We start from the raw sequence: 17,512 nt of genomic DNA on the forward strand, positions 1-17,512 counted from the left end.
CCCTACTCTTCCCCCCACCAAACCCCCTCTTCACCCCCTCCCCCCTTCTCTCTTCCCCACCCACGCCCCATCCCAGTCCTCTTGTCCCACCGCCACCCCTCATCCCCCTCTCCTCGTCCAGGGCCCCGCCACCTCCTTCCCATCCAAACCCTCCCCTCCCCCCGCCCTTCCCCCCCTCCTCCCCTTGCACCCACAGCTACTTTCAAGTGTGGCCTCTGGAACCCCCGCTCTGTTACAGGCAAGCTACCTTTCATCCATGACCTTTTCCTCTCCCGCTCTCTCCTCCTCCTCGCCCTTTCGGAAACGTGGCTCTCTCCCGAAGACACGGTCTCCGCCGCCGCTCTCTCCGGCGGAGGCCTCTCCTTCTCCCACTCCCCCAGACTCACCGGTAAGGGAGGAGGCGTCGGCTTCCTCCTCTCGCCCCGATGCCGCTTCCGCACTATCCCTCCTCCCCCCTCCCTCTCCTTCCCCTCCTTCGAAGCCCATATCATTCGCCTCTACCACCCACTCCAGTTACTTGTCGCCGTCATCTACCGCCCTCCCGGTCCCACCTCCGACTTCTTCAACCACCTTGACCCCTTTCTCACCTTCCTTCTCTCCTTCTCTCTGCCCACTCTGATCCTTGGAGACTTCAACATCCATACGGACGTACCCGACGACTCCTCTGCCGCCCGCCTGCTATCCCTCCTCGACTCTGCCGACCTCCTCCTCCACCATACCGCGCCCACTCACCGACTCGGTCACACCCTCGATCTCGTCATCTCCTACCGCTGCACTATCTCCTCACTCACCAACTCTGAAATCCCTCTCTCGGACCATAACCTTCTCACCTGCCTCATCTCTCACACTCCCTCCCCCTGCAAATCTTCGCTACTGCCCCACAGAGACCTCCGCTCTTTCGATCCCATCCGTCTTTCCGATAGCATCTCTCCTCACCTTGCCGCCCTGTCCTCTCTTCCCACTCTCGACGATCAGGTCTCCGCTCTCAACTCCACCCTCTCTACTCATCTCGACTCTCTCGCCCCCTTTCCCTCCGCCGCTCTCGCGCCACTAACCCACAGCCCTGGATCACCTCCTCCGTCCGCCTCCTACGCTCCTATGCTCGAGCTGCTGAGCGCCGCTGGCGAAAGTCCAAGCACCGAGCCGACCTCACACACTTCAAATTTATCCTTTCCTGCCTTAACTCTGCCCTCTCCTCCGCCAGGCAAAGCTTCTTCTCCTCCCTCATCGACACCCATGCCCGTCACCCCCGCCGATTGTTCCGGACCTTTAACTCTCTCCTTAGGCCCCCTGTTCCTCCCCCTCCCCCATCTCTCACCCCTAATGATCTGGCCACCTATTTCCTCACGAAAATCAACACGATCAGGTCTGAGCTCCCCAAAGTCACCCCTCTGCCTCTCCCCTCCCCCCCAACAACCCCCCCCCCTACTTTCCCATCCTTCCCTGCAGTATCCTCAGAGGAGATCTCCCTCCTCGCAAGTGCCACCCCCTCCACCTGCGCCTCGGACCCCATTCCCTCTCACCTTCTTAAAACCATCGCCCCTGCCCTCCTCCCTTCCTTAACTTCTATTTTTAACCACTCGATCTCCAAGGGCTCCTTCCCCTCTGTCTTCAAACACGCCCACGTCTCCCCCATCCTAAAAAAACCCGCTCTTGACCCCACTTCCCCCTCCAGTTATCGTCCTATCTCCCTACTACCCTTCCTTTCCAAAATCTTAGAACGAGTCGTCTACAATCGATGCCTAGAATTCCTTAACTCCCATTCTCTCCTAGACCCCCTCCAATCTGGCTTCCGTCCCCTCCACTCTACCGAGACTGCTCTCTCTAAGGTCACCCGTGACCTCCTTCTTGCCAAATCCAATGGCTCCTACTCCATTCTGATCCTCCTTGACCTCTCTGCTGCCTTTGACACTGTCGACCATCCCCTCCTCCTCCATACCTTATCTCACCTTGGCTTCACGGACTCTGTCCTCTCCCGGTTCTCCTCTTACCTCTCTGGCCGATCATTCTCGGTCTCCTACGCTGGAGCCTCCTCCCCCTCCCATCCTTTAACTGTTGGAGTTCCTCAAGGGTCAGTTCTCGGCCCTCTTCTGTTCTCCATTTACACTCACTCCCTCGGTGAACTCATCCGCTCTCACGGCTTTGACTACCATCTCTACGCAGATGACACGCAGATCTACATCTCCGCCCCTGTCCTCTCCCCCTCCCTTCAGGCTCGCATCTCCTCCTGCCTCCGGGACGTCTCCACCTGGATGTCGGCCCGCCGCCTAAAACTCAACATGAGCAAGACTGAGCTCCTCATCTTCCCTCCCAAGCCCGGTCCGCTCCCAGACTTCTCCGTCACCGTGGATGGCACGACCATCCTTCCCGTCCCGCAGGCCCGCAATCTCGGTGTCATCCTTGACTCGTCCCTCTCGTTCACCCCACACATCCTATCCGTTACCAAGACCTGCCGGTTTCACCTCTACAATATCGCCAAGATCCGCCCTTTCCTCTCCACCCAAACGGCTACCTTACTATTACGGGCTCTCGTTATATCCCGGCTAGACTACTGTGTCAGCCTTCTCTCTGACCTCCCTTCCTCCTCTCTCGCCCCGCTCCGGTCTATTCTTCACTCCGCTGCCCGGCTCATCTTCCCGCAGAAACGATCTGGGCATGTCACTCCCCTTCTTAAACAACTCCAGTGGTTGCCTATCGACCTCCGCTCCAAACAAAAACTCCTCACTCTAGGCTTCGAGGCTCTCCATCACCTTGCCCCTTCCTACCTCTCCTCCCTTCTCTCTTTCTACCGCCCACCCCGCACGCTCCGCTCCTCTGCCGCCCACCTCCTCGCCGTCCCTCGGTCTCGCCTATCCCGCCGTCGACCCCTGGGTCACGTCCTCCCGCGGTCCCGGAACGCCCTCCCTCCTCACCTCCGCCAAACTGATTCTCTTTCCCTCTTCAAAACCTTACTTAAAAATCACCTCCTCCAAGAGGCCTTCCCAGACTGAGCTCCTCTTCCCCCTCTACTCCCTCTGCCATCCCCCCTTTACCTCTCCACAGCTAAAGCCTCATTTTCCCCTTTTCCCTCTGCTCCTCCACCTCTCCCTTCCCATCCCCACAGCACTGTACTCGTCCGCTCAACTGTATATATTTTCGTTACCCTATTTATTTTGTTAATGAATTGTACATCGCCTCGATTCTATTTAGTTGCCATCGGTTTTTACGAGATGTTCTTCCCCTCGACGCTGTTTAGTGCCATTGTTCTCGTCTGTCCGTCTCCCCCGATTAGACTGTAAGCCCGTCAAACGGCAGGGACTGTCTCTATCTGTTGCCGACTTGTTCATCCCAAGCGCTTAGTACAGTGCTCTGCACATAGTAAGCGCTCAATAAATACTATTGAATGAATGAATGAATACAAGAAAATCCGTTCGGACAGAGACCGTGCCCCATACGGGGCTCACGGCCTTAATCCCCATTTTACGGATGAGGTAGCTGAGGCCCAAAGAAGTTGAGTGACTTGTCCAAGGTCACACAGCAGACAAGTGGCAGAGCTAGGAATAGAACCCAGGTCCTTCTGACGCTCAGACCCACACTCTATCTACCTTTCCTTCATTGACGTCGTGGGCGGGGAATGTGTCTGTTGTGATATCGTCCTCTCCCAAGCACTTAGTACAGCGCTTTGCACACAGTGAGCACTCAGTAAATACTCCCGAATGAATCAATGTCTGAATTGACCACTTATTATTACAAAAAGGTGTTTATGAGCCTGCCGGCCTCACCCCTCACTAGAATGGTTTAAAGGTTTAAGCCCTTGAAAGAGATTTAGAGCCAAAGATAATCTGTGCACCATCATTTCTTCCCAACTGCTGCATATCAGAAGCGGCATAGCTCAGAGAAGCAGCGTGGCTCGGTGGAAAGAGCCCGGGCTTGGGAGTCGGAGGTCATGGGTTCGAATCCCAGCTCTGCCCCTTGTCAGCTGTGTGACTGTGGGCAAGTCGCTTCACTTCGCTGTGCCTCGGTTACCTCATCTGTAAAATGGGGATTAAGACTGGTTGTCTCACGTGGGACAACCTGATGACCCTGTATCTACCCCAGACCTTAGAACGGTGCTCCGCACATAGTAAGCGCTTAACAAATACCAACATTATTATCATTATTATATTTGCCAGTAGTTTAGCGCTCATCGGAACTTGAATAAAGCTCCTTGTGGGCAGGGATTCTTGTGTCCCAGACCACCACAGCTTTTCACGATGAGGCAGGTAGAGATTTCTCAAGAGCCTTTCCAACGGTATGCGATCCCTAGTTGGGGAAGAAATGCCATTAAAAGCATCTCATGCTTCCCTTTGCAATCCGAACCCTGCTATGCCAATGACTCCATAATTTGCTAACGCTTTTATTGAGGGCATTTTCCCTCTGGGAAAGTAGCTTTGAACGATTGCACCTTTTCCTGAGGAGAGTCTCCTAGGTTAAACTGGGAGAAAATATTCCTCTGCTAGCCCCCAAGAGAAGCAGCGTGGTCTAGTGGCTAGAGCCCGGGGTTCTAATTCCGGCTCTGCCACCTGTCTGCTGCGTGACCTTGGGTAAGCCACTTCACTTCTCTGGGCCTCAGTCCCCTCATCTGTAAAATGGGGATTATGACCGTGAGCCCCATGTGGAGCATGGATCGCGTCCAAACTGATCTGCTCGTATCTACCCCGGAACCTAGTAGCGTGTCTGGCACATAATAAGCACTTGACAATAATGTCGGCATTTGTTAAGCGCTCACTACGTGCAGAGCACTCTTCCAAGCGGTGGGGGAGATACAGGGGAATCGGGTTGTCCCACGTGAGGCTCACAGTCTTCATCCCCATTTGCAAGATGAGGTCACTGAGGCACAGAGAAGCGAAGAGACTCGCCCACGGTCACGCAGCAGAGCGGCAGAGCTAGGATTAGAACCCAGGTCCTCCGACTCCCACTATGCCACGCTGCTTTCCGAGAGGTGATTTTAACAAGCCCGACGACAGAGGAATAAAGCGACAGCTAATTACGGTAATAGATGTGTGTGCTCTATCACTGGAGGCCCACGGCGTGATTTACGTGGGCCAGGATGGAAGAATTCTTGCAGTTCATTGTATTAATATATTACGGTGTTCTCCGTTAAAACACGAAAGCCGTAAAACACGAAGAAATGGGCAAGTGAAATCCGCCTAAATAAATCTTCCTTAATAGAGCCGTCAACAATCTGCCGCGGTCAGAGCAGATGTCATCAAAGAAAGGCCGTGAGATATTCGCATAACTTCCCACAAAAAGCAGTTCATCCTTTAAAGGACCAAGTGGGAATGTTTCAGATGCTTCACCGAGAAGATTTTCTAGGCCAGTGCAATGAAATGTTGTCTGTGAGGGAATAAAAATGTTAAAAATGCTAAACCAAGATGGAAACATGCAAGAGGGAGTCAGGAGACCTGGGTTCTAATCTGGGCTCTAACCTGCAATGTTATCCCTTCCGTGCCTCCATTTGTTGCTTTTTTTTCCTTGAACGGGGTTCGTTAAGAGCCTACTACGTGCCAGGCACTGAACTAAGCGCTGGGGTGGATGCAAAAATCGGGTTGGAAACAGTCCCTGCCCTACGTGGGGGTCACAGTCGGAATTTCCATTTTTACAGATGAGGCAACTGAGACACAGAGAGGCGAAGTGACTCGCCTAAGGTCCCACAGCAGACGAGGGGCGGAGCTGGGATTAGAACCCAGGTCCTTCTGACTCCCAGGCTCTAGTTGCCTACTTCTCAGATGCCTTGGCTCTCATTCAAAGCTGAGCTGAATGTGCAATCTCACGTAGCTCAGAGCTCTACCGAAAGAATTCCATCTCATCGCATTTTGATTTTTTACAGCTCTCCTTTCCAAACAGTCCAGGTGCTCATCATTATCATATCATCACCATTATTCAGAACCGGCCGATATCATCATTATATCATTGTTATTTTTAAAATAGCGACGCAATAACGATAGTATTTAAGTGCTTATTTTGCGCCGAGCAACGGGATAGGTTCAGGATAGTCCATTCGGACACAATCCCTATCCCACATAGGGCTCACGATCTAGGAGGGAGGGAGAACGGGCACCGAAGCCTCATTTTACAGATGAGGAAACCGAGGCCCAGAGAGGTTGCGACTCGCCCGGGGTCGCCCGACATGCAAGTGGTGGAGCTGAGAACAGAACCCAGAAACCCCGACCGTCAGGCCCGTGCTCTTTCCAATAGGCCACGCTGATCGTAATCTTCAGAATCGATCTAGGCCATCCGTCGATCTCCTGCATCAGGGGCTCCCCGACAACCACGGATGTTCTTCCTTGCATTGGCAGTCGATTTCTTTTCTTTCCCGCGAACCGGGCCTGATTTTCGATTCTGGGGCCGTCCGGCTGCCTCCGGACGAAGCACGGGGCCGTTCCGCCGCTTGTACAGTGGAGAGGAAGCGGGTTTCGGAACCATAAGTGATGAAGTAAATGTCGGTCTGAGAGAGGAGGAGGCCAAGCAAACAGGCTAAGCCAGGAGATCGTGGTTATTATTATTATTGTTGTTATGGTATTTCTGAAGCGCTCGCTAGGTAATATAAAAAAAAGCGGCGCGGCTTAGTGGCAAGAGCCCGGGCTTGGGAGTCAGAGGTCGTGGGTTCCAACCCCGGCTCTGCCACTTGTCTGTTGTGTGACCTTGGGCAAGCCACTTAACCTCTCGGGGCCTCAGTTACCTCATCCGTAAAATGGGAATCGAGACTGTGAGCCCCACACGGGACAGGGACCGTGTCCAACTTCGTTTGTCTGTATCCACTCCAGAGCTTAGAACGGCGCCTGGAACAAAGTAAGTGCTTAACAAGGGGATGAAGACCGTGAGCCCCACGAGGGACAATCTGCTTGCCTTGTATCTACCCCAGTGCTTCGAACAGTGCTGGCACATAGTAAGCACTTAACAGATACCATAATAATAAGTAATTAATTATGTGCCAGGCACTGTACTGAGAGCCGGGGTAGATACGAGCAGATCGCGTTGGACACGGTCCCTGTCCCACGTAGGGCTCACAGTCTCAATCCCCATTTTACAGATGAGATAACTGAGGCAGAGAGAAGTGAAGTGATTTCTACTGGTTCCCTGCAAGGCTTCTTACAAAGCAGGTCATCCCTATGTGAGGCAGTCACTAGATCATCACTCGTCCCACCGTCAAAGCCTTATCGAGTAATAATAATAACAGTAATAATAATATCGGGAGGTGGTAGGTTTGGGGTTACCTCTTCCACTGTGGTCCCGGGAGGTGTAGGGTTGGACTGGTAGAGTTCAGTTATCGAGCCCTCAGCGCGGTCCTCGGCACACGGTAAACGCATAATCAGTAATAACAGTAACAGTAGTAATTGTGGTATTTGTTAAGCGCTTACTACGTGCCAGAAACTGGGCCAAGCAGCACTTACTACGTGCCAGGTACTGTACTAAACACTGGGGTAGACAGAAGCTGATCAGGTTAGACTCGGTCTCGAGCCCCACTTCGCAGATGAGGACACCGAGGCACAGATAAGTGACTTGCCCAAGGTCACGCGGCGGGCCCGAACGGATCCATTACCTGTCCGAGGGACCTCCAGTCCAAGCTGGCGCTGCCAAGGTAGACGTGCTGCTTGTCGACGATCCAGAAGGAAGACTGAAGCCGCCCCCTGTTATAAGCCGTCATGTTCATGTACGTCACCTCCGCCCCTGGAAGGTCAAAGAGAGGAGGGTCAAGGCGCCCGCTCCCTCGCCGACCTCAGGAACGGCCCGACGTCTTGCACACCCAGCGCCGGTTGTCATTCTCGCATCCCTGGAGGCCTCGGGAAGCTCTGCTCTTCGGCACCGACGTCCCCGGGCTCTCCGGGGAGGCGCCGTGCCGGCAGAGATCCGTCCTCACCCCCGTCTTTCCTCGCCACCCGGGAGCCGTTCCTCGGGCGGTTCTATCCGAAGGTCACGCCACGTCCCCGGTGAAAACCGGGAGCCGAGTGCCGACGACAGACACGCGGCAGGACACGTTGCCGTCCGGTAAGCGGCGGCTGGGCGAAATCGGTCAGAAGACAGCGTGCTGGACTCCGCAGAGTAAGCACTCTATCGATCCGTCGACGGTATTTATTGAGCCCTTACTATGTGCGGAGCACTGTAGTAAGCACTGGGGAGAGTACAAGAGAACGGAATTAGCAGACACCCTCCCTGCCCACAGCGAGCTTACAATCTTGATCGATCGACAGCACCACCGCCTTTGAAGAGATGAAGACGCAGTCTAGTTACAGGAATTACCTCCCCCATCTCCCTTCTCAAGAGGACTTAATAATAAAGTTAACCAGGGTGGACGCGGTTCCTGTGCCACGTTGGGCTCACACTCTTAATCCCCACTGTACAGATGAGGTAGCTGAGGCCCAGAAAAGTGAAGTGACCCGTCCAAGGTCGCACGGCACAGCCAGGATTCAAACCCAGGTCCTTCTGCCTCCCGGGCCTGGCTTTATCCACGAGGCCTCGCTGCTTCTCAGCAGTGGGCTTTCCCTCAGAGGCCATGCCCTTTCATCTCTACCCACTCCCATTTTCCATCCCCGAGGAATCTTTCCTTTACTCGGGTGACATTTATATTTAAAAAACAAAATCCCAAAGTCGGGGGGGTGGAGAAGAGGGAGAAGGTGGGAGAGCTTCGCCATTCCCCAGCGGGACCTTTCGTTCCAGAATCAAAAGTGTCTTTGAGCGGAGATGAAAAGGCGCTTCAGAAATCGCTCTTGTCGCCACGGTCCAGCACGTGCCCGAGAGACACGATGGAACTACTAAAAATAGGCAAGCCCAGCAAGAGGGTGGGCACCGCAAATTCAGTGTCATACAAACGTTCTGCTCTGCTCTCCTTTCCTCTCACGGATCTCCCCATTTCCTCTCCTGGGTCTTTCAGATGGCCGATCAAACAGGCCGGGCTGTCCCTCTCGCCACAGCTCGCCACCTGGCTTGTAAGCTCGTTGTGGGCAGGGAATGTGACTGTTTATTGTTGTATCGTGTTCTCCCAAGCGCTTAGAACAGTGGTCTGCGCAGTAACTTCTCCAGAAATACGATCAACTAACTGACCTAAGGAGAGGACGGACCCCCCCCGACGCGAGAACCCGTCCACAGATCACATCCCCGTCAGGGAGAGGGCAGGTCGAAGCGTCTCGGTGCGGCCCAGCGGAAAGAGAGCAGGCCTGGGAGTCCAATCCCGGCTCTGCCACTTGGCCTGCTGTGGGACCTTGGGCAAGTCACTCCACTTCTCTGCGCCTCAGTTTCCTCACCTGCAAAATGGGGATTCAATACCTGGCCCACGTGGGACAGGATTGGTGTCCAACTTCATGATTTTGTATCTACTCCAGCCTCCTCTCAGGATGGCACCTGGAGAGTTTTCAGTCCTCTACTACGGGAGGGAGAGTCAAGCAGAGTCCTACGCGTCCCATTCCTGGCTCGCTCGGCGGCTAGGGAGCGGAGGGCAATCGGCTACAAGTCAAAACTCACCTGTGCCGGGCGGTAGAGGCACGGGAGAGAGTCGAGAGTGGCAATTCCAGTTTACTGTGTGGAAGGCGGCGATGGTAAACCGCTTCCAGATTTTTACCAAGAAAACTCCATGGATCCACTACCGGAACGACGGCAGATGGAGAGCGGGGCGTTCCGGGAGACACGTGTCCGTGGAGTCGCTATGGGTCGGAGACGACTCGACAGCATAAGACAAATCTACTCCTGTGCGTGGCACGTAGTAGGAGCTTAAAAAATTTCATGGTTATTATTACCAACTTCAGACTGGGCGGGCAGAGCATCACTGTTATTCTCTTTTTTGTGGTATTGGTTGAGCGCTTACTATGTGTCAAGCACCGTCTGACTCCCCCCTCTAGACTCTAAGTTCACTGTGGGCAGGCAATGAGTCTGTTTATTGTTGTATGGTGCTTACCCGAGTGTTTAGAACAGGGCTCTGCACATAGTAAGTGCTCAATAAATACAATTGAATGAATGAATACACGCTAATCAGATTGGACCCGGTTCCTTTCCCCACACGGGGCTCACAGTCTTAATCCCCATTTTTACAGATGAGGTAACCAAAGTCCAGAGAAGTACAGTGACTTGCCCAAGGTCACGCAGCAGAAAAGTGGTGGAGCTGGGAATAGAACCCGGGTCCTCCCGACTCCCAGGCCCATCTCCATCCACTAGGCCACGGTACTTTGATCACACAGCAACCCGGTCGACTACCACCCGACTCTCTTGCCCTGGTACCACGCTCTTTCCACTAGGCCACGCTGGTTCGAGGAGCCTCCCCGCTGAAGGGAAAGCCCAGGACTTTTTTTTTTTCCACGGTATTTGTTAAGCGTTTATTATGTGTCGAGCGCTGTTCTAAGCACTGGGGTAAATTCGAGTTTAACACGCTGGACCACAGTCGCTGTCGCGCGTGGGCCTCGCGGTCTAAGTAGAAAGGAGGAGGACTGAAACCTCATTTTTCTTTGGAGGAATCCAAGGCAAAGAGAAGTGGAGTGACTCATCCAAGGTCACACGGCAAGCAATTGCCAGAACCAGGATTAGAACCCAGGTCTTCGGTCTCCCAGGCCCGTACTCTATCCACTAGACCACACTGCTTCTCTTTCCAATCTGCATTCACGTTCCCTCAGCGAGTAAATGTGACCTGGCCCGGCCTCCTCGACAGGCCATTAGAAGTCCTCCCCGGGGCCGAAAATTCCCAAGCAATCGAGCGGCTGAAATTAACTTAGTGCTTGCAAATTCAATTGCGCGCAGGGTAGGACACCCTCCGAATATCTCATTTTACTCCCCGCCTGCTTCTGGGTAGCTTTACAATCACCTCCACCGTTCCTCGGTCCACGGCCAAAACTCGTCTGTTCAGATAATTCCGAGTCCCTCGCTAACTAGGCCGGAGGGCGGGCTGGAATTTTCCATGCGGCTGTTCCCGTAGCGAGGCAGGACGAAGCCATCCTTTAGGACGCCCCGTAGCCAGTCTGCGAAGGTTCGGGAAAATAGGATAATGGAGACGCCCGGTTCATTCCAAACCGGCCCCGATCTGTTGCAAACGGAATTTGATGACGCGCTTGCTATCAAATATGAGGTTGGGAGAGCCGAACTTCGAACGCGGATGATTTCCCAAAGCCGAGAAGGGGACCATCTGTACCCATTCAGTGAGAACGCACAAAAGATTAGCTCACTGTGGGCAGGGCACGTGTCTCTTTATTGTTATATCGCCCTCTCCAAAGCCCTCAGTACAGTGCTCCGCACAGTAAGCGCTCAATAAATGCCACTGACTGACTGTGAACTTGGCCTCGGTAATCTCCAGATTCACGGGTCCGCCTCCATCGATCGATCGATGGTATTCATTGAGTGCTTACTACGGACAGAGAGCTGTACTGAGCGCTTGGGAAAGTACAACGGGGTGTAGACACGATGCCTGGGTATAGTTTACGGGGAGAGAGAGAGACGTTAAAGTAGATTGGGGTAGGGGAAATAGTAGAGAATAGGAATATTTACCTAATAGATATTCACCAGTGGTGTTGATTGAGCTCCCTCTGAGTGGGAAACACTGTGCGGAATGCTTGGGAGAGTGCCCCAGAAGCAACTTCACCTACCCTTAGCACTTATTTATCTTATCCCCATCATCGGCCCTCGTGCGCACGTGCACGTTTTTTATTTGTACATTTTGTACATTCGGCGATCCCATCCTGTTGCATTAGTTCTACTTCCTGCTACGTCCTTCTTCCTTCTGCTTTCACCGTCGGCAAGTAGATTTTGTTAGTCTCTTGCATGCAACTCTAAGCTCCTCGAGAGCAGAGAACGTACATCTTGCTCCTCTCGGAGCTCAGAACAGTGCACAGCACTCAGGAGGTGCTCAATAAATCCCACCCATTGAGCAAGAAGCCAATATGAGGCCTTTTTCCGTTGGAGGAACAGTCTGAGGCTGAGCCACATTACCTGGGTGAGGTGACGTGGACTTTTTAGAGGAGAAGGAAAGTTCAAATTCAACGCACTCCTGGTATCCCACCTCTGTACTCCTGCTGCTTAGTAATGTAAAAAGGTTTGAGTTAAAAAGTTCCTTGCAAGGTAAGCCTCTCTGATCTCTAGAGGGGCACGTTAAAAGTACAGCAGTTTAAATTATTCTAACTCCAGAAACGTTATTACATCCATTTCCGTTGGATGAAAAGCCCTATGTAAATCTAAAAGAATTAGCATTTATATGGCATTTCATATTTTCAATGTTCCTGCATCGTCGTTTACTAATTAGCATAATTCTCCAGGCCTGAAGAGCCCATCTCCCCCCGCAACACACACGTCACCCCTCCAACCCCAACACAGAGATCTAAGAAGTGAACAGATTTTCCACTGAGAAACATTTCACGGGAATAGAAAGGAGCGAACATCCTCACCTGACACCGTCAAGTATCCTGGAATAACAACGTAAAGATCTCCAACGAGCGGGACCAAATTTCCATTCTCCTCCAATTCCCCCGTGAATCAAGAGATTTGCCGAATTACACAATCGGGGTGAAACTCAGGCTGCCTTGACCCAAAGTTGGTCTTTCTCCAGAATCGGGACCCAAATAGTGTAGGGGTATGAATACCATATGTATTCCACGGTACATATATCTGTAATTTATTTATGTGTATTAATGTCCGGCTCCTCCTCTAGACTGGGAACTCATTTTGGGCAGGGAGTATGTCCGTTTGTTGTCGTACTGTATTCTCCCAAGCGTTCGGTACGGTGTTTTGCACCCAGTGAGCGCTCGATAAAAACGATCGAATGAATAAATGAATGGATGGAATGCGTCTGCCAACTCTCTTTTATTGTGTTCTCCCAAGCGCTTAGTACGGCGCTCCGCACGTGGTAAGCACTCGACAAATATGATCGATGGATTGATTTCTCTCTGAAACTTGGGGAGACGGGGAGGTGGATGGGGGGGGGCGGGGATGGGGTGTTGTGGGGGGGGGGGTGTCACCAAGGAAGGATCCGGGGGAGGGGGTTTGGGGGTACAGTCAGCTGGAGGGGCCGTTCCCCTTTAGACCGTAATCTCCTTGGGGTCGGGGAACGTATCTACCAACTCTCCTATACCGCACTCGCCCAAGCACTTAGCACGGTGCTCTGCACAGAGCAAGCGCTCAATAAATACGACTGGGTGATCGACTGAGAGACGGAAATTTAGGATAAGCTAGATCTGTGTTGCAGGACCAGCCGTTTGCAGCTGAAAACGAGATGGGGTCGAGCTTCAGGCGGCAGAGGGCCGGAGGGAGGAAGGACAGGGGAGGGGATTCCGACTCTATTGTGCTGTCCCAAGGGGTTAGTCTAGGGCCCTCAGCGAGCGCTCAATAAATGCAATTAACGGACGGATTGATTCCCTGAAGGGGCCGGGAGAGTTTTTCAAGGAGAGGGGGAGAGAGAAACTCCAGTTACACGGCGCGGCAGACTCATGTCGGCCAAAGAGAGACAACAGACCCACTGACACCCTCGGCCTGTGCGTTCTGACAAGAGATTCCAAGTTGCTCTGAGAAGCCAGGTTTGCCGAGGTGTGGTTGACGGGGGCGGGGGGGGGGGGCGGGGGAGGACCAGAGAAAATACAGGCTCCTTTCCACGGAGAAAGAACCCCCTTTGACTCTGACAGCTGCTCGAGCCTCCTCTCCGATTTTACAGCGCGCTTGTTTTCTGCAGGGGGAGAACCCAGGGGAGATAGAAAACAGACACGCCGGGTGAACGTCGACCTCATGATAGGAAGATCGCTTTCGAGCGTGAAATTTCCAAAGAATCACTGAACCGCAGCCGTCATCGCTCGCGACGTGACAAAGCGAGGTACAAGACAACATTACAACGCAGACTTTCTCCTACTAACCGGAGAGCAGACTCATCAGTCAACGTGCAGGCGGGCGGAGGCGTAAGCGGCAGTCGGTCGAGAACCCTTCCCGCCCCGTGAGTCTCTCCACGCTCCGGAGGAGGGAAATGAGAAAGGGAACAGATGAGCCGGCCTGCCCGGCCGTCGGCTGGAAGATTTCTACCTCGGCGTGAGCCGGGTCGGAGCTGAATTGTAGAAAGCTCATGGGGTTTCCCGACTCATCCAGCGGATCCAAGGTTGGACTGCGAGCTTCTAGGAGATCATGTCTACTGTCTCTGTAGTACTCTCCCAAGTGCTCAGTACAGTGCTCCGCACCCAATAGACCGGAAGCTCCTTAAGGTCAGGGATCATGCCTACTACCTCGATTGGACTCTCCCAGGTGCTCAGTACAGTGCTCGGCACAGAGTGGGGGCTCAAGAAATACTACCGATTACTCAGTGTGCGTTTCTGCTGCAGGTGCAAAATCTAGGCCATTTCTCAGGGGGAGCGGCGCGGCTCAGTGGAAAGAGCCCGGGCTCGGGAGTCCGAGGTCACGGGTTCGACTCCCGGCTCCGCCGCCTGTCAGCCGCGTGACCGTGGGCGAGTCACTTCACTTCCCTGGGCCTCAGTGACCTCATCTGTAAAATGGGGATTAACCGTGAGCCTCACGCGGGACGACCCGATGACCCCGTATCTCCCTCAGCGCTCAGAACGGTGCCCTGCACATAGTAAGCGCTTAACAAATACCAACATTATCATTATGATTATAAGAGATTTCAACCTGAAATCACAGCAACACAAATCAAACCCGGGGTAACGTATGGTCAGTGTCCCAGCCAAAAGAAGAAAAAAAGTTTCCGGAACCCACGGGTACGATACAGAACCACCGTCTGCCGGGATCTCTGAAAAATTCCTGGAGGCGGAATATCAGCCTGGGATCATCCACGTTGAATCAGTCGACGGTGTTTACCGAGCACCTACTGTGGGCAGAACACTATACTAAGCCCTTGGGGGAGCAGAGTAGTTTGTAAGTCCCTGGAGGGACAGGAGCTGGGTCTAATTCCCGTCTATACGTTCTTCTCCCCGCACTTAGTACGGTGCTCTGAACCGAGTGAGCGCTTAATCCAGAGAAGCAGCGTGGCTCAGTGGAAAGAGCCCGGGTTTAGGAGTCAGAGATCATGGGTTCTAATCCCGGCCCCGCCACCCGTCAGCCGTGCGACTTCGGGCCAGTCACTTCACTTCTCGGTGCCTCGGTGACCTCATCTGTAAAATGGGGATTAAAAATGTGAGCCCCGCACGGCGCAACCTGCTGACCCCGTATCTCCCCCGGCGCTTAGGACAGTGCTCGGCACACAGTAAGCGCTTAACAAATACCAACGTTATTATTATTAATATACCACTGTTTCTAATAACAATTGTGGTATTTGTTAAACGCTTTCTGTGTGCCAGGCACTATTCTAAGCACTGGGGCGGATACAAGCTAATCAGGTTGGACACAGTTCCTGTCCCACACGGGGCCCACGCTTTCAATCCCCATTTTACAGGCGAGGGAACTGAGGCCGAGAGACGTGAAGCGACTTGCCCAAGGTCACATAGCGGACAAATGGCGGAGCCAGGACTAGAACACCGGTCCTTCTGACTCCCCGGCGTGTGTTCTATCCACTAGGTGTGACTATGACGCTATTCGTTAAGCGCTTACTACGTGGCAAGCGCTGTCCTAAACTCTGGGGGAGATTCAAGCTAATCAGGTTGATCCCCCCCTGGGGCTCACAGCATTAATCCCCATTTTACAGACGGGGTGACCGAGGCCCAGAGAAGCGACTAACCCAAGGTCACGCAGCCGACAAGTGGCGGAGCCGGGATTAGAACTCAGATCCTTCTGACTCCCAGGACTATTAGGACCACAACGACTATAGAATAAGAGAGATTCCCCGTGGGTGCGCCCAAAATCTAAACCGAGCCCGGTGCCAGCCTGTAGCTTCCGATATGCTCTCTGCGGTCTCCGAGCACCTCCGACAGTAAGACAGTGGGAAGAGGGAGACGTACTGAACTCTCCGCTCCCAGCGCTCTACTGGTAGTCAGAGGTCATGAGTTCGAATCCCGGCTCTGCCACTCGTCAGCTGTGTGACTGTGGGCAAGTCACTTGACTTCTATGTGCCTCAGTTACCTCATCTGTAAAATGGGGATTCACTGCGAGCCTCACGCGGGACGACCCGATGACCCTGTACCTACCCCAGCGCTTAGAACGGTGCTCGGCACACAGTAGGCGCTTAACAAATACCAACATTATTATTATCATCAGTCCAGTCCCTTGCTTTTGCTTTGAGCCGAAGGTCTACACAGTTGCTATCAACAGCCGCAGTCCCAGCTCTCCGGGATTTCGGGAAAGTCGCTCCCTCTTCCCGAACTTCCAGAAGAGAACCACGGTCCGGCCCCTGCTGGGAATGGCCGACCCAGTCAATCCATCCTATTTACGGAGCGCTTACTGCGTGCGGAACAGGAGAGCATGACATGACGGTAGACGCATTTCCTGCTCACAACAACCCTGGGGCCTAGAGGGGGAGATAGGCATCGACAGAAATAAAGAAATGACAGATCGGGACGTACGCGCTACGGGGATGAGTACGGAGAGCGAGTCAGGGCGACGCAGAAGGGAGCGGGAGAAGAGGAAAGCCGAATTAGGGGCCCGTGGAGCTGGGGCAGTGCGGCGGGATGGAGGGATGGAAAAAGAGAGAGGAAGACAGGGAAAAGGAGAAGGAGGGAGAGGGGGAGAAGCAGCAGAGTCTAGTGGACAGAGCCCACTTGGCAACCACAGGTCAATCTGCGTACGTGTCTACGCCCTGTCTCGCTCTCTCTTTCCCTCCTCCCACCTTCTCTCACTTTCTCGTCCCCGCCCCTCTCTCTTTCTCTCAACATAAACCGAATCCTGAAACAAACAGTTCCTAGATCTGATTCCGGTTTGCGTTGGACAAGGGAAAGGATGGTGTTCCAGGGGAGAGGAGAGCCAGTTCCTTGACTCGGTTTCCTTTGAGTACTTGGTATTTACTCCCCCCTCGGCCCCAGAGCACTTTTGTCCCTGTCTGTAATTTATTTTAATGTCTACCTCCCTCTCTAGACTGTAACTTCCTTCTAGGCGGGGAATGAGTCTACCAACGCTGTTGTATTGCTTAGTGCGGTGCTCTGCACACAGTAAGCGTTCAATTGATACCATCAATCGGATGAGGCTTAGTGGAAAGAGCCCGGGCTTGGGAGTCAGAGGACGCGGGTTCTAACCCTGCTCCACCACTTGTCTGCTGTGTGACCCTGGGCAAGCCACTTAACTTCTCTGGGCTTCAGTTACCTCATCTGTAAAATGGGAGTTAGGACCGTGAGCCCCACGAGGGGCAACCTGATTACCTTATATCTACCCCAGCACTTAGAACAGCCCGTCGCTGGGCAGGAATTGTCTCCATCTGTTGCCGAACCGTACACTCCAAGCACTTAGTACAGTGCTCTGCACATAGTAAGCGCTCAATAAATACTACTGAATGAATGAATGGCGCTTGGCATATAGTAAGCGCTTAATAAATTCCGTAATTATCATTATCATCATTATCCAGCCTACTATCTCTAATTCATTCACGTCCTCTCACCTCTTCCTCCCGGCAAACATCAGGGAGGCCGGATGCTATAAATCTGATACCCGCCAGTCATTTTAAATCTGG

At 53.2% G+C, this 17,512-nt stretch overlaps 1 protein-coding gene across 7 annotated transcripts in view; it reads right to left on the bottom strand.

Moving 5' to 3' along the window:
• PLD5 (phospholipase D family member 5) overlaps positions 1–17,512 on the bottom strand; it is a 70,759-nt gene that overhangs the window by 20,821 nt on the left and 32,426 nt on the right. For all 7 annotated transcript variants that reach the window (XM_039914820.1, XM_029047565.2, XM_007672433.4 and 4 more), the window contains one exon: positions 7,562–7,689. In XM_039914820.1, the coding sequence (XP_039770754.1) occupies positions 7,562–7,689 (128 nt within the window). The remainder of the gene's footprint in view (positions 1–7,561; positions 7,690–17,512) is intronic.

This window comes from Ornithorhynchus anatinus, chromosome 19 (assembly GCF_004115215.2).
Source record: "Ornithorhynchus anatinus isolate Pmale09 chromosome 19, mOrnAna1.pri.v4, whole genome shotgun sequence".
NCBI classification, from domain to species: Eukaryota; Metazoa; Chordata; class Mammalia; order Monotremata; family Ornithorhynchidae; genus Ornithorhynchus; species Ornithorhynchus anatinus.